Source organism: Perissodus microlepis, chromosome 17, assembly GCF_051167445.1.
Source record: "Perissodus microlepis isolate ML-2025 ecotype Zambia chromosome 17, ASM5116744v1, whole genome shotgun sequence".
NCBI classification, from domain to species: Eukaryota; Metazoa; Chordata; class Actinopteri; order Cichliformes; family Cichlidae; genus Perissodus; species Perissodus microlepis.
Window position 1 is genome coordinate 23348734 of NC_140477.1, and position 18074 is coordinate 23366807.

Here is an 18074-nt window from a genome sequence, read left to right on the forward strand (position 1 = left end):
TCGTCCACACGTAAACGGCGTTTCGAATCACCGAAAACGGAGATGTTTTAAAACTCCTTTTTTGCGTTTATGTGTGGACGAGGAATACAGAGTTCGTCACGCAACGTCAAAGGTATGTGCCTTTTTTTCACATTACGCTGTGCGCTACGTTATTGTTTACGTGAGATGAATTGCAGAATGGCAGATCGAGACAAAATACTGTTACTATGACTATCTTCAGGTTTTACACCTTACATATACACACGCAGTTACTGTCCCTCCATTTAGAAAGGCAGAGGCGTCACGGTGTGATTATTTTGTGTGTAGTTGTTTTTTTCCTGTGTAATAATATTCAACATTGCAATCAAATCAAAAAATGCCTCTCTGTGCAAAATGGGTTCAAAAACATAAACAACTGTGGGATACTGTTTGTCCGTGATTTAGACAGGGGGAACAAATTGTGGCAGGATGAGCCTGATATTATTTGTATCCTGCTGTAACTTTACTGTATAACGAGCTAACATCTCCAAAATGTCAGGAGTAGTTAGTCATTACAGCAAGTGTTTGTGAACTAAAAATCAAGAATGTGGGATATGGTTTGTCCGTGATTTGGAGAGCCCAGCGCGTGCTCCTGACGAAGGGAAAACCAGTTCTGCTGAGGAGACCTACCTTGGCACTTGTGCAGGTGAAGCCAAAGGGAAGATATGCTTCACCATATTTTCTAGTCTTTGGCTTAGAATGAAGTTGGTTTGCAAACATATTCAGCTATGCTTCATCTGCTGCTTTGCGTTTGTGTGGGCGCCCCGTGCTAGCAGTGTCCAAGCCTTTTTTTTTTTTTCTTCCCCTTTTCATACCTCGCCCCCCCTGCAATGGCTCTGCGTCCCCCCTAGGGGGCGGGCCCCACACTTTGGGAAGCTCTGATCTACTCAGTGTAGCAACCAGTCTGTTACATGACTAAGACTGGATGTATGATTCTTTGTGTGACAGGAAGGAAAATCTGTGTCTACATTAATATTTTTGAGAGTTGCCTTTTTCCCCAAAGCTAACAGTTGATTCTTCCTGTCACTGATAGTAAATCATTCCAGCTGATCTGACCAGCAAAAATAATAATTCAGACTCCAAAATAGTTTCAAATTGGCAACTTCAAGCAGGAATCAATCTACCTTGCACAGCGAGCCTGACCCTAATAACACAGTAAGTAGTAATATTCAGTTTAGCAATATAAAACAGACAGTATGTACACTGCTATGTACTCACAGATATAGTAGTACTCATGTCCTGGCCTGAACTCGAAGCCCAGGCTAAAGGGTGTAAAGAGCTGAAACTTCTCAGAGAACTTGAGTGGCCCATTGGGGCTCTGTGGTCTGTTACATTCCCAGCGTTTAAAACCTTTTCTGTGGTGGTCGCAGGACATGTATCCGTCATAGTTCACCATGTACAACACATAATGCTCCATGTGCACGGCTGACTCCGCCACCTCGTAGTGAGGACAGTAGATATCCAGGTAGTCATTGATTGCCACCTCCACTGTGTAATCACCCTGAAAAAACCTGAGGAAGAGAATACATTTGGTCATTTCTTTTTTATTTAAGAAGATAAGAACACAGAATCCAGAATACATGTTTATGTGACATGAATAATACATGACTTACAGATCTGTAACGGTGAAACTACAACCTGCAAGCCTCATTTAAGCGTTCAGTTAGACAGCAAACTTTATTTGTTTATTTACTGATTTAATCAACTTTTGGAGATTGTTTTGTGGGCTTGCATTTTACAATCTGAACATTCTTTTAGATGTTCAGTATTAAATAGTTACAAATGTTTGTTCCATACACACATAAAAAAAAACATTGAAATGGTTGTCTAAATCAGGCTCAGTAAACTGTGAGTTATAGTTAAGTGATTTTTTTTTTGTAAAATTTGCCATAAACAAGTCAACAAACAAAACAGACCACTCTTTTTTAGTCTTTACGTTTTCAAACTTTAATCTGTAACACAATGGGGACAGTCTGAACATTTCAAAATCAGCATATTTAGGGACAGTATTTTGAATACTCGAAATACTTTTACTGAGGATTTAAAAGTAAAGTTTTAATAAATGTATCAGAACATTTTGTTATTAAACAGTGAGCAAACAAGTTTTTTTAATTAATAATTTTTTTTTTTACAAAAAATGTAATATTTCCTTTTTAAATTAAATATTTTGTAAAACAAATAACAAACCAATTAATTTGCTACTCATTCACGCTTCATTATTTCAGTATCCAATATAAAAACTTGAAAAAACCCCCAAAAAACATCCAGGTTTAGGTCCCTATCCGTGTCCTGGGAGACACCCAAGGCACTCTCAACCACGCTGAGAGATAAGAATGAGACAGAACTCCTGGGATATGTGGACTGCATGTTGCTTGAAAGTGAGGAGACAAAGTTTTTATTTAAATTTGGGACAACATTACAAAAAAAATGAAGTGGGAGAACTTCATCAGAAAGAAAAAGAGTGACATTGAATGTCAAAGAATAAAGGTAACTTTATCCATATCGTGCTAAGGGATGGAAAATTTTTAAAAAGTTATTTCAGTCCTTATTTGAGAAAACTTGTGTAGATTATTTTGGAGGAGAAATGATGTTATTGACTGTATCAAAGAGAGCCTTAGGATTCATTTTTCCTACTGCAAGTAGTTTAGAGAAATACAAGGCTCAATTTTTGTGGTTTTTCACAGGTGATCAGTTTTATGGCAAATCCACCAAAAACTGTTGTTGGATTCAGTGATGCAAGGAGGAGATTTAATTCTTCCGCCTTGTCTACTCTGTCTACATTATACATGCTCCCCTAGGGCATATGATACATTTTCACTGCTATGCGGATGACACCTAACTTTATCTATCCATGAAGCCAGATTAAAACAGCACCTAGTTAAACTGAATGAATGTCTTAAAGACATAAAGACCTGGATAACCTCTAACTTTCTGCTTTTAAATTAAGATAAAACTGAGATTATTATACTCTGCCCCAAAAATCTTAGAAATGTAGTTTCTAGTCAGATGCTTACCGTGGATAGCATTACCCTGGCCTCCAGTAACACTGTGAAGAATCTTGGAGTTGTTTTTGACCAGGATATGTCCTTTATATACATGTATTAAACAAATATGTAAGACTGCTTTCTTGAATTTGTCAACATCTCAAAAATTAGAAACATCCTGTCTTAAAGTGACACTGAAAAACTAGCTCATGCATTTATTACTTCTAGGCTGGACTACTGTAGTTCATTACTATCAGGATGTCCTAAAAACTTCCTGAAAAGCCTTCAGTTGATCTTAGTTTTGCATTTCAGGCTACAGGCTTTTCTTGCTTTTAGTGAATAGGATCTATGCAGACTGAAGGAAAGTCTAGAGACACTGCTTCTTCTTTATCACTAAAAGAAACTAATGATTCAATGTAGAGCGTCTGTGCTGCAAAAAAAAACAAAAACCCAAGCCGTCACAAATCACATATTGATGATCACAGAGCACAATCTTGTATTATTGTGGAGCTTGCAATATAAAGTGCGTTGAGGGAACTGTTGCTGTGATTTAGTGCTATATAAAAAAATTGAATTGAACTGAAATGATTCATTACCACAAACACGACTGCTTTTTTAATCTGTTACTTGTATGGTTTATTTAAATGCAGACACACAATGGAGACAGAACAAAAGTAAATAGCAGAATAAGCTGTTTGGCATTGGCAAAGAAGATTTGGCAATTTTTTCAAGGGTGCAATCCACACACTCAACTCTGCTGTTCAACCCCAAAATACGTTTTCTTTACAAACCACCACCATTTAAGGGGAAATAAGTAGACTTTTCAATGGCAAAAATCTCTTACCTAGGGACTACATTTCACAAACCTGTAACACATGGCATTATAATTATTTAAGGCACTTTAGGGGGCCACTTCAGAGTTCAGTGACTTAAGTTGAATCATAGCACTGATTATTCCAATATCACCTGAAAGTAGCAACAAAATGTAATCCTGATTAAATTTGGGAGGCGCATAAAAGCAGCTATTGTTGCAGAGAGGAAGGCAACTTTCCTCTGCCTCACCCTCTTTGTCTTTTCTAACACTATTAGCAAAGTGCAGCTTAACTCATTTAGCTGAAGGATCAGGTGACGCTAACAGCTCACAGAGCAGGAAATTCATTCGCCGAACTGTGCCCCTGCAGCTCTCACATCATCACTTATCTCTCTAATGGAGTAAGGTTCTTGGTCTGTCCCAATGTGATCACTGGGGTCACTACCACAATAATCAGCATTATCTTAAAAGCCACAATGATTAGTGGATTAATTGGTTCGAAAACCAATAGAAAAATCATCAGAAATTATTAGGAAAAAAAAATGACAGCAACTTTAAGAATAGTGGGGAAAATGGCTGGTTTTCCTGCCAGATGTCTTTGTAAAGTCAACCTTTACAACTTGATATTTCTAACTCTGACAGTTTTGTTTTATAAGTTCCATAATTACAAAATGAACAAGAGCTGGCAGTCTGAGACTGCTTAACTCTCAAATCAGGATATTTTGTGATGAGAGATGTGATGTGATTTTTTCTCCAAGATGATGATTTTTGAAAAATTACTTCATCTCAATATGCAAGACAAAAGAATATGGAAATTGTCACGTAAATGAATCCAAAAACCTTTTATCCCCAGTAATCCCACTAGAATTTAACTAAACAGCAATTCTGTTCGGTTGGATCCCTAATTATTACCAAAACTGTAAAGATTAATCAGTAGTTCCCAGCAGATCCTAGCATAGATTGCTGTCATTACTTTGTCATTACAGGGAAACGTGTGCAATTGTGAGGAATTGTTGAAATCCTTTTTCTCCTATTTATTAGTTAGGAGCATAGGTTAGAGACTTGTCTCTTTTTTTGCCTTTTATTTTAGGTTAGGTGGGAATAAGGAACACAAGATGTTTGTTTGTTGTTTTGGCACCGGTCAATGCTGAAGCCAATAAACTGCTTCATTGCATCTTTATTTGTTTGGTATTGCTGGCCTCATGTCTGTTTTATATCGAGGTTATGTAATAATGAATTACTGTGCAGTAAATATGTGTGTAATGACCATCAGGAAGGTAAAGTAGTCCACCTGGATAGAGAAAGAAACGTCTCTTGTGTCGTGAGGTATTCAACCAGTTTCTTTCCCCAGATGAACTAATTTCAGGTCATAACAAATAATCATGTACTGATGTTTATATAGCAGTTTTCAATTTTTACAGACTAGATAAAGCACTTTAGAGCTATATATTTTAATTAAAAGTCATTAACCAGTTAGTATGCATGCCCTTGGTTTCTCAGTAAGCTCCGCCCCTTGCACATCACATCAAGTTTCAAAGCACTATGACGGTGTTTGCTTTGCTGTTCTCATGAGAAGTTTTTGTTGAATCTGTGCTGCTAATCGCTCATTAAAGTTAGTGAAGTTCATTTCTGTGTTAGCTGGCATTGCTCACTGTCGAGTCACCCACCATATTTCGCTTAGAAGCTTCTATGCATTTTTAAAAGTGTAGTGAAAAGAGAATAAAACAACTAACACTCGTTTCTTAATTTAAAAAAAAGGCCAAAAACATAGGAGTAAAAGCAGAAAAGATATCTATCCAAAGAAGTCGCAGATTGCCCCGGAACAACGTCGTCGACCGGTAAAGGACTTTGCAGACGTCCTGGATTCAACCGATAAGCGACTGTCCAGCTTCTACATGAGCATGTCCCTGGTCGAGATTCTAGACCGTGAATTCCAATCCCTGAGGGAATCTTTAGAATTCAGCCAGCAGCAGGTGGAAATGTCGCTGAAAACGCCATGCTACAGACTCGGTCAAGTCTCTAAGTGAGAAAGTCACCCAGCTCAGTTAAGAAAATAAAAAATTAAAAAGAGACTGCCATCGGTCTTCAGACCCGTAGCATGAGAGATAACCTGGTGTTTTCAGGTATCCCAGAGTCTGCTTGAGAGGACACAGAAGTTACTGTAAGACCCACCCGAAACTTCCGGAGGACACCGTGAAGAACATGGGCCTGGTGCCTGGAAACTGCGTCCTTTTGTGGCCAAATTCGGTAACATTTCAGCAGAAGGAGCCGTTGGCGAGTTACAGCAGGGAGCTACAAGGAATGGACTTTAGTGTAAACGACCAGTTTCCCAGAGAGATCATGGAGCGACACAAAGTCCTGTTCCCAGCAGCTTCATTCGGAAGGGCTCCCATGCTCTCATTGCCATGGACCTGCTCTGCATGAACGGACAGCTCTACCGTGACCCCAGAACCACTCCCTGGTGGTATTAACGCCACTCCAGATCTCTATTCCTCTTCCATTAACATCTATGTAGCTTATCCATGTAATTTCGCTAATTTAACGCAATGTCATAACAGATAAAACACAGTCAATCTCAGCAGTGTAAAAGTATAGATTACAGTGTTCTTGTTCCCTTTCATCCCTCCTGCATCGCTTTTGCATGTTTTTCTTTCTTCTCCCTTCTCTCACTGCACCGATCGGCTGTTTTCCTAGTCAGTTACACACAGAGCACCCTTGACCTTTACACGTCTGCACGGCATGATCAGGTACATTTGCACTCAGTGTCAGCACATCCACTACGGCCTCACGGCACACATAGACATGGGGAGACCTCAAGTTTGGGCTAAATTAAGAAATGGACAGGCTCAATACAGCAGGAACTCAGCACAATTGTCAGTCCGCAAATATAGTTAAACAAAAATGAGCGAATGGCGCATGCCATTCTCTTCACCCCAACCATAGGCAATATACTTTCTTCTCACATATCCATCACTCTTACTCTCGTCTGGATTTTTTCCTAGTCAGCAGCTCACTGTTGAGTGACATTTCAGACACTGAGATACACTCAATAGCTGTCAGCGATCATGTGTCTTTAACTTTAGTAAATAAGAAGGTCACTCCGCCAAGTAAAAACGGGAAATTTAATAGATCATTGCTTAAAAATGAAGATTTTATTAAATATTTTAAAAAAGAGTGAGCTTTACATTTAGACTAATGACCTGCCTGGAACATCAGCATCTGTTCTCTGGGAAGCAGGAAAGGCTGTGATGACAGGTAAAATAATTTCATTCACATCACAGAAGAAGAAAAGAGAAAACAACCATATTCAGGAATTAGAAGAAATAATCAAATCATAGAAGAAGACGATGTGTCCTCCCGGGAACAGGAAATGCTGAACAAAATACAAAATACATAAATACATAAAATACATAAAACAAAACTAGAATGAAATGACATTATCAATACCCCCCCCCCTCCTCAATCTTAGTAAAATCACTTCAGTTGTAAAATTTTGAACATGGTAACAAATCAGGTCAATATCTAGCCAACCAGTTAAAAATAAATAAAGAAAAAATGACTTTAGGAGCTGTTAAAGACTTATCTGGGAACACACTATATCAGCGGTCCCCAACCTTTTTTGCGCCACGGACCGGTTTATGCCCGACAATATATTTTCACGGACCGGCGTTAAGGTGTCGCGGATAAATACAACAAAATAAAACTAGTACCGGTACCGAAAAAAAAGAAAATTTATTCATAACACACGTGGAAAGACCAAGGAAAACCGAGTAAACGATAAAAACGATAACAAAATAACGCTGAAAACTGATAAAAACCCTGAAAACTATACATTTCACACCCGAGCCTCAACTCTCGCGGCCCGGTACCAAACGACTCACGGACCGGTACCGGTCTGAGGCCCGGGGGTTGGGGACCGCTGCACTATATGACCCTGAAAGAATAAACATCACCTTCAGGGACTTTTAAAAAACTTTATATTTACTACAGATGAACCCATCTAAAGGCAAAATTGATCTGTTTCTTGATAACAGACGAATAAATAAATTATCAGAAAGTCAAGCAATAGCACTGGCCACAGCGCTGACATCAGGTGAAATCCAGGAAGTCCTGAAAAGTACGCCCAATCACAAGGCTCCAGGTCCAGATGGATTCTAGCAGGATCCTACAAAGAATTCTGGACATTTCTGGCACCAGTATTCCACAGAATGCTGCAGGAAATCAAGGAAAATGGCACCACATTTGAATTCTAACATTAGTCTCCTTCAAAAACCATGCAAAGACCCCATATTTCACCACCAGCTACTGTCCAATATTCATTATAAGAACCCTGACCAGACTGGTTTCACAAAAAGGAGGCACTCATCAACAAACGCTTCCATAAACTGGTTAAAAATATTAAATAATATTATAAGTTGTTTGCTTTCCTGGTAGATGGACCTGGTCTGTCTGAGTGTACCGTAGACTTTTACCAACAAAAATAGAGGCTCGCTTTTCATTTATTTATCCTGCCTCCACGTGCCTGTATTTGTCTACTCATCTTAGAATTTATGATGCCGGCATTTGTAACATAATAATAGGAGTGTGGAGGTGTGAATGGAGCAATGCTATGGTGTCATTATTATAGTTGATTAAAATAAAATTCTAGAGTCTTACAGTTAATTTACATGTGAAAAAAGTTGCTCATGAAACAAAATTGAAAGCTGCATACAAATGTCTGAGATTTATTGGCTACTTATATTCATGAAATTAAAAAAGTCTTGAAGTTATTGAATGTTATATATTTAATAACATAATTCAATAAACCAAGCATGCATGTGTTATAGTTTTTCATTTGAGAATCAAATTTTGTGATGTTTTCATGTGATTAAATTGAAGAAAGTGGAAACAGACCCAAAGCAGGTGATGCAGAAAGCGATTCAGGGTTAAATCACAGATTCAGGCATATTTAGTCATTTTAACTTTCCTGGTATTTTCTTTTATATATATTGCGAAAAATATTCACCCATCCAAATAATTCAGGTGTTCTAATCATTTCTGTGGCCACAGGTGTATAACATCAAGCACCCAGGCGTGCAGACTGCTTCCATAAACATTTATGAAAGAATGGGTTTGAATGGAATGAGTGGTCCTGTGATGGGATGCCACCAGTCATGAAATTTCCTCACTACTAAATATTCCACAGTCAGCTGTTAGTAGAATTATTACATAGTGGATGTGACTGGGAATGACAATAACTTTCTGCAGAATCAATTGCTATAAATCTCCAAACCACATATAAAACCTGATATGTTGAATTTACCATGAGTAAAATGATTACAACAATTGTTTTTATTTTTTATGGCTCTGTTTAGCTTCTGGTTTAATTACTTTTTACAGACATATTAAACATATTAATAATCAGAATAATTAATGATCAAAATTTTCAGTAACTTTGACATTAGACAACAGCTTCAAGATTTTCTCCTTTTTATTACTAATATTCGTGAGATCATATTTCAAAATCCAAAATATTAATATTAAGAGTTACAGAATTTTAAAAATTTATTTTTAAGTTTGAAAGCTGACTAGATACACTATTTAGAATAATTTGAAATAAAGTATTTGAAACTGAGATTTTAGCTCAAATAAATCTCTTCCTTTGAGATTTTAGACATTCAAGTTATTATTATTAAAAATATGAACGTAAGCTCTCCATTTTTTTCCAAGTATTGAAAAAATAACATTCAACAATAATAAAAAACTTTAGACTGTTAATGTATTAATTTATTTCATTATTTCAGACTTATTTTTATTTACTTTTATTAATTGCGAGGACTCTTATTAAGTAACAGTCTGTCATGAAGTCCATAAAATTTATTTCATTTTTTCGCTCACTGGAATTAGGGTCGCATAAACGTAAATAATTTATTGCACTTTTATTTGATTAACTTGGACTTTTTGAACACAAACAGATAATTTGGGTAATTCCGAAAAACATTCTCACTGTTTTCACACAAAAAGTAAATGACCACAGGCCTCTGTGCATAAATCGAACCTGAGATCTGATGAGGAGTGACAGTCGTCCAGTTTTCCTTCATCTCTGGGATTTTGGGGAATGATGGTGCTATTGTTGAATGCAGAGTGTGATTGGTGGAGCATGTCAACTGCTGACAGCTGGCACAAAGACAGTGGGTGGGAGGGGTTGTTCACGGTGGACCATTGCCCAGCCATTTTCTCAAGCCCAAACCCAATTTTTCCAGGTTAGAAACAAACAATCCTGTCTGGCTGAGCCTGAATGTCAGCTAAGTAAAATGAAATCTGAAAAATACATTAAATACAACATTTAGAATCTGATATTTTATTAATTTACTTTAATTCGTTTTATTAGTGTATTTATTGCTTTCTGGTTTTAGTAGCTTTTAAAAAGTGCAATTTATTTCATAGTACCCTCACTTTTTCAAGAGTTTTTAAAATAATAATTTTAGTAGTTTAAAGTTTAAAGTCTGGTTTTACTCTTTGACCTGTGATTATGTGCGTCTTTGTAGGAAGAAAAAAGGAACTGTTCCATATTTTCTTACTTTTCTCACTATTATCTTACTTTTTCTTGTTTAAATGTTAAAATATATAAATCATCAATTGTCAAAGTATGTGTCAATAAATGGTGTGGGCTTAACAGAAGTACATCTTTTATATAGTTTCAACATCTACAACTTTGGTAATTATAGTTTAAAATAGTAAATAGTAAAATTTAAAAATAACATTTTCTTCTTCAAAAGTCTTTTTATTAGACAAAGGTTTCAATGCAATGTATACAATAACACAAAATGCTTCAGAATTTTCAAAATTTCAATCTTGTTCCCACCCTGACCCTTAAAACAACAAATAATTGGCAGCCTGCTGCCCAACTAAACCAAAAACACAGAGAGAAAAAAAACCCCCAAAACAAAACACAAACAAACAACAACAACAAACAGACTCATAAAAGAAAAGAAAGAAAAAATAATAAGAAGGGGGGGTTCCTTGGACTACTCAGTAACAGTAGTCGTGGGCCTTTCAAAGAAGTCCAGAAAGGGTGACCACAGTTTATAAAATTTATTTTTAGACCCACAAACTGTATATCAGATTTTTTCCAAATCCATACAGGACATATCTTTTAGCTATAGTGTGTGTGAGGGGGGAGAAGAGTCTTTCCACTTCAGCAATATAGCTCGCCTGGCCAGCAGTAATGAAAAGTTTAATGTTCTGAGTCTGCAGTTGGACAGATTCAAATTCTGGACCGCACCAAACAGCACAGAGTGGCTCTCGTTCAATTTGATGCAGCAGGACATCAGACAGCGTATGGAATATAATGAAATAAATATTTTGTAGTTTCCTTAATCTGTGTGTGTGTGTGTGTGTGTGTGTGTGTGTGTGTGTGTGTGTGTGTGTGTGTGTGTGTTTCTGTCTTTATTAAAACCATCAGTTTTTACACAACAAGACAAACAAAACAACAAAACAACAAAAAAGGCATAAAAACATTATGTGCCAATTTTTATCATAACCTTTTTTTTTTTACATTTATTCTGTAGTAATATATAACAATATTGGTCCTGAAACCTTTTAATGATTATTATGATTATCTTTCTGGAAGACAGGTACAAAATCTGCACCTTAGCAAAATTACAAAATTACAATTACTCTTTCAGATTGTTTTTGATCTGTTTCACTTTTGGGCTGCAAACAAGGTTAATTTTATTTGTACTATTGACTTGGCTCATATCAGATATTTAATATTTATTTAAACTGCCACACTTTTTTCGTTTTTTTTGTCTCGGCCTTTGGATTGTCTTGATTTCAAAGGGCTGTAACGCCAGATAATACTGGGTGATCTGGGCTTGGCATCTTTCATGCGGTCGAGCCACTGCAGTGGGGCATGATCTGAGCAGAGGGTGAACGAGTGTTTCAGGAGGTAATAGTGAAGGGAGTCGACCGCCCACCGGATTGCCAGGCATTCTTTCTCCACTGTGCTCTATTTGCTCTATCGCTCCGTCAGTTTCCAGCTAATGTACAGGATAGGGTGATCGACCCCCCCTTACCTGCCAGGAAAAAACGGCCCCCAGTCCTCTGTTCGAGGCATCTGTCTGCAGGATAAAAGGGAGGGAAAAGTTAAGAGTGTGGAGCAGCAGCTCCCAGCAGAGGGCCTTTTTCACCCACACAAACACCGCATGGGATTTCTCTGTCCACTGGACCAGATTTGGGGCACCCTTTTGGGTGAGGTCAGTCAAGGGAATCTGCCAGTAGCCTTTGATTAAATCCAGTTTCGTAAAAAACTGTCCTGTGCCCAACCACTCCAGGAGTTCATTAATCCAAGGCATGGGGTAGGCATCAAACTGTGACACTTCATTCACCTCGCATTAGTTGACACAGAACCATATAGATCCATCTGTCTTAACTACATGAACTATGGGGCTACACCACATGTGGTTCATTTCTATCACCCCCATTTTCAGCATTTTGGTCAATTCTCTCTGAAAAAAATGGTCTTTTATGTCCAGGTAGCCTGTAGGGCAGTGAACTACCCACCAGGCCAGGCTGGCTTTAGAAATGGTGCTCTGTGAGATTCGTACAGCTGGGCAAAACGCTGTTGCAATGCAGCAACATCCGCTCTCTGGGCCTGTGTGAGATGGTTATCACAATTGAGGGAGGCAGGAATGGTGGAATTTGGCACCTCCAGCCCCAACTTATCTCTCTCCTTAACCAGGCTCACCAGAGAAGGGGTTTTAGCCTCTTTCAATGCTTTTAGGAGGTTGAGGTGATAAATCTCGCCGTGTGACCACAAAGGGTCCTTGCCATTTGGCAAGTAATTTTGAGCCTGTACAAGTGAGTAATACAAACACTGTATGTCCCAGTGAAAATTGCCTGAGTCTAGCCCATCTGTTGTACAGGACTGCTGACGTTCCTGGGCCTGGAGCAAATTCTAACATGACAACTTCCCCAATGTGTGAAGCTTTGCTCTCCAGGATGTAGTGAATCTCATTTTTTGGACCTTCGTCCCAGTTTTCCTTAATTAGGTCCAACAGGTGGTAGAAGCTGATCCAAACCGATTTAATGCCCAATAATTCCTTCAGCTCTTTAAGTGTGCGAGACAATGTGCCCTGGTCACTTAGTCTCTTTCGGGATACCGACTCGAAAGATGACCTAAAACAGTGCCTGCGCCACACTCTTTGCAGAAATGTTGCACAGCAGCAGTGCTTCGGGATATTGTGTTGCATAATCCACCAGAACTAATACGAAGTGATATGGCCCAATGAGGTCCATGCCAATGTGCTCAAATGGACATTATACTTTCCAGTTTTATCATATCCCATATGCCCTGCCATCAGGTTATAATGAGCCACCTGAAAAATAATTTCCCAGGCCCATCATGCAGTCTCTCTGCGCAGCCTTTCCACGAACTACGCTAGGGCCACCAGAGCCAGCATCCGTGCACCTCCTTCCAACGGTGCGGGCCACAGCCACCTCGCTGCCATGTTGTGCAGCTTCTGGCGTCCAGCTTCCAGTGCAGTGTTATATTTTTAAGGCTGGCGTGTTTTGTAATGTTAAGTTGGTGGGACCCAAAGTGATATTTTTTTTCATGAGGCCCCAAGTCTCTGGTGGCACCCCTGTATGTTACCAGCCACAATATTGTGTATCTTTCTTTCTGCCTTTGTGTTTTGTAGGCAAACTCAAGTTTGTCCACTTCTTTATACATTTGATTTCATGAAGTCCATTGCAATAGTTTCTGCAGTCTCCCTCCAAGAATTTAGTGATATCTGTGAGTCCTTTTATTATAGCTAGGATTATTAGTCCATATATTTAGGTGTTTATTATTCTCTCTGATCCATTTAAAAATACAGCAAAAAAACCTAGCCTGAAATAGGCAACCCCTTAAAGGGAGCAGCCAGAAGACAAATGAACAGTTAAGGTCCAATATTCATTGAAAAGTAACAGAATACCTCGTAAGCTTCTAATTTTAAATGTTATTGGCTTATAAACTAGCCAATAATTCTGACCACTACATTTGTGTTATATAGATCTCATGAACAACCTTTTGTATATGGAAACAAGCTGATGCCAGGACCCTGACATCAGAATGAAAGGAAGTAATCAATGTTTTGGTTTTTGGAATAATTTTACTTTTTACTGTAAAACTATTTAAATATGTTTAAATTATCTGAGCCAGTTTACTTCATTATCATCTCACATGTCCCTAGATTACACTAAAATTTAGTGATCGAAGTGCATTATGAAAATAAAAGCTAATAAGTCTTAACCCAAGCAATTTACGAAAAGCTGTGCATAATAATTTAACCCTTTAATGACCAAGCATCATTTAAGCTGCCTGGACATATTTGGTAATTTTGGCTGTAAAAGGGCCAAAAATCATATTATAAGTGAATTCTTTTGCCCCTTTTTTCAGAATAACCTCAGCTTTCAATATCTGGCAGTCATTTTACATTATTGTATTGTTGTGACAATGGAACAACAGTTAAAAGCGGAAAAAAATAAAAATCTGACTCTGTTTTTTCAGATTTATAGCTAAGTGGAAACTGATATTCAACAGGAACAAAATGTAACACAACATCAACTTTAAATATGAACTATACTAAATATGTACAATAAAGTTTTTGGGCCTAGGTCACTCAGTTTTTTAAATATCCAGGCCTTTTGGGGGCGTTGCCACTTCGCCACACCCGTCACTCTGCTCCGTGAGTCATCAATTCTGACATGTGATTGGACCGTCGCAGCTCGTGCTTCCTAATGATGCACCGTAAAGTTTCATAAAGCTCGTTTTCTCGTCTTTTAGTCACTGTTTGAAATGTCTCTCTTGCCCAAATGGTCGAGGAATTACGCTAGTGCAAAGCGCACCTAAGTGGAATTGGCTTTTCTTTTTCCAGAGCAGTAGCTTGCAAACCGTTAGTGCTACCGTAATACACCAAATATCCCTGTAAAGCGCAGCTTCTCTTCTTTCAGTAACCGGGTGAATTTTTTCTCTTGCTCAAATGGTCGATGAGTTACGGTAGTTCGAAGCGCACATGGTCAAACCTAGGCGGAGTCAAGTTTTCCTTCTGTGTTGAGATAGCAGTAGCTTGTGAACCCTTTGGGCTACCGTAATACATCAAATATCCCAGTAAAGCGCAGCTTCTCTTCTTTTCAAAACCGTTCCCATTTTCACTCTAGCGCAAAAGATGACGGAGTTACAGTCGTTTAAAGAGCACTTGTAAAGCGGGCCCATGGTAACCAGTACTGTTGATGGTTCAAGGCTGTAAGTGCAGTGCCAAAAGTCTTTGTCCTAAAACATTTCTTATAAATGCTGCCTCTGCAAACACAGTTCTTCAAACTACTAATGACTACCGAGGGGGCCAGCAAACACCTCGTCAGCTCCTCAATGGGTCCTCTACGGTCACTTGCCATGGTCTTATCATCACCCCAACACAGCCTGGATTATATTGCCCAGTGGCTGCTGGGAGTTCTGCTAATCTGACTACTCATTAACATTTAACAAAAATTCTGCCAGGGGACACAATAACAGAGAATTAATTCTGAGACGCTAGAGATCATCTCTTTCTGCACTGCATCTTGATTGGTTGAAGCCACCATTGTCATTGTTTGGCCCACTGACTGGCCAATCTAATGCAGCATTTCTTCTGCTGCATCAAATGAGCTGAACCTGCCATTTAGAGTACAGGAACAAACTTGACTTATTAGATAGTTGAAGTCCAGTGTGACTTTTTTGCAGTCTGTTGATGATTTAAGGTGCCATCTGCTGCACATGGAGGTGTTTGCTCATTGTGTTTTATCAGGTCCAAAGTCAACCCAGTTGTTTACTGGGACATTTTAGAGCTCTTCATGATTCCATCCAGTGACTTTGACACTCACAGTGTCAAAAGTACAACCAAATGATTTGCTAAATATCTTATAGGGAGAAGAATTTAAATTATCCTTCCAACCCACCTGACCTAAGACAATTTAGTTTTTGGATCATATTTAATAGACCACAGATGTGTGAGGTTGTAAATATTTTCCTAACAAATTTAAATACACAAGAACCAAGTTAGTAGGATAGCCAACAGGAAACCAGTGATTTGTGGAATTATTTTTGTGACACTGCACAGTCATAACTTTATATTACCAATGCAGACTGAACTGGTCTGCATTGGTGCATCATATCTTTATTCTCTTTCCCCCTCCTGTCCCCCACCCCTCTTTCTTAAATAGATAACTATCATATCTGACATCATATCTCACAGTACAATAATAATATTGTATGGGTTGCATTGTTGTACTTTGTCATGTTTCTCAGGTCTTTGTCTGAATTTCTTATGAACATTACTTGTCATGTTCTCATGTTGTTGCTAAGGATTGTCTTATTGCACTGGAGTCACACTGGGTTAAATATTTACACTTGGGTTTTAAGGGGTATTTATTATTTTCTTTATTATTGTATTTATGGGTTGTACGGAAGCTCCAAACGCAATTTCATTGTTCTCTGACAATGACAATAAATACTTATCTATCTATCTATCTATCTATTGTCTCAGTTTTTTCTGGGTGGTGCACTAGAAAATCCCTGTGCACTCAACTCACATCCAGTTACGGAAGAGCCTGTGCTGTTTGTCTAGCTTATAAAGTTTTTGTGAAGATTATTCGATCACTTTGCAAATGGTTAGAGTGATGTACTGTTTTTGGATTTTATGATGTTTCCATAAAGCTGAACTTGGTTAAAACTTTCTACACTTAGCTGTAACAGCAGCTAAAAACAGCAGGTAATTTATTCAGCATCGAACCGGGGTGCAATGATTGGCTGGACAAAACCCTTAAATCGGTTTGTGTTGCCAGTTTCTCTGACTTGAGACAATTGGTGTCTTCGAAAAGTACCTCTTATCTCCTGTTTGTAAGATGGGAAAGTTGATAGAGTAAAAGAGAAGAGAAGGCAAACAGAAAAGTTATGCGTTCAGAAATGGAACAACGTTACACTAGTCTCCTTAACATTGTGCCACCGGCTGCCTACCATATTGAAACTACAATGGACAAAAACACATGTCTTAATTCATGACATGTTCCAGACTTGTTTTATGCAGGTTGTTAAACAGGAACAGCCTTTTTAAAATATCCCTTCATGAAAAAGTTTGTAATTTTAATTTGTATGTATTTTGCTTTCAGGAGAAGAATTTAAATCAGTGATCTAAATGTGATTTGAAAGGTTTCTGCCATGCAATTTACTGAAAATGGAAAGAAATCAGAACTGAAGAAGAAGTAAAAGAACTGTTTTTAGGAGGGGAAGATCAGATAAATTGAGTAATCGGTACTTTGGATGAGTCAAAGCTTTGAGCACAGTGCCAAAACTCTCTTCCAAAAACTTTACTCCCCTCCTCGTCACAGATCTGCAAATACCTGTTTATGCCACACACTAGTTTGTTCTTGTTTCTGTGCCAAAACCGCCCCTTCTCTATTTTTGTTTGCCAACCTCTCTCAAAAGGCAACTTGAGCATCTGCCAGGTCCAGAAGTCACCACCAATATTCGATGGGGCATTCCCCAAACTGCATCCTCTGGCCTAACTTGTTGACTCATTATCAAAAAACATCTGTCATTCATATTTGGGTTTGATATCCTTGCCAGTGAATTGTATTTAGTCTGAAGCATTTGTAAATTGACAATCTGGCATTTATAATAAAGTCTGAAGATTAGATAGATTACAGGAGTTTCGCAGAAGAAAACAAAACAGGTCAGTGGAAGAAGGTTGCAAAATGACTTTTTTTATTTAAATGAAAAAAAAAAAAAAAAGCTTTTTCACAATATTCACATTTTTAAAAATATGCTAGTATTTCTGAGTCTGTTTCTCTTCTGTTTTATTCATAAAAGAAGCTCTGGCACTCCTTGCTTGTTTCAGGCCTTCACTACTTATGTTTGCACCCATTTAAGCTATTCACTGGAATTGAACAACTTGAATTGCAATAAATAACTGGAGAAATTGGGGCGTTTTAGAATTTTTGACTGGTAGCATATGTGTTGGGAGCATACCAGGTGGGTTCTTATCCTCTGGGGCAGTTTATCATAACAGACATAAAACTAGGGGTGGGTTTTGATAATCGATTTTCCAATTAAAATCGATTTTAGCTTGAATAAAGCAATATCGATTCATTAAGTCCTGAATTGATTTTCAAATATAAATGTATTTTGCCAGAAACACCAGAATCTCAGGTTAAACCCTCACGATTTCAACAACCAATAAACAGTTAAAAGAGTAAATGAGAGCAGG

At 38.1% G+C, this 18074-nt stretch overlaps 1 protein-coding gene across 1 annotated transcript in view; it reads right to left on the reverse strand.

Annotated features, from left to right (window-relative positions):
- The window catches only part of LOC146369658 (ephrin-A2-like), a 64783-nt gene that overhangs the window by 15477 nt on the left and 31232 nt on the right, over window positions 1-18074 (reverse strand). The window contains exon 2 of the mRNA XM_084911005.1: window positions 1237-1529. Within this exon, the coding sequence (XP_084767131.1) occupies window positions 1237-1529 (293 nt within the window). The remainder of the gene's footprint in view (window positions 1-1236; window positions 1530-18074) is intronic.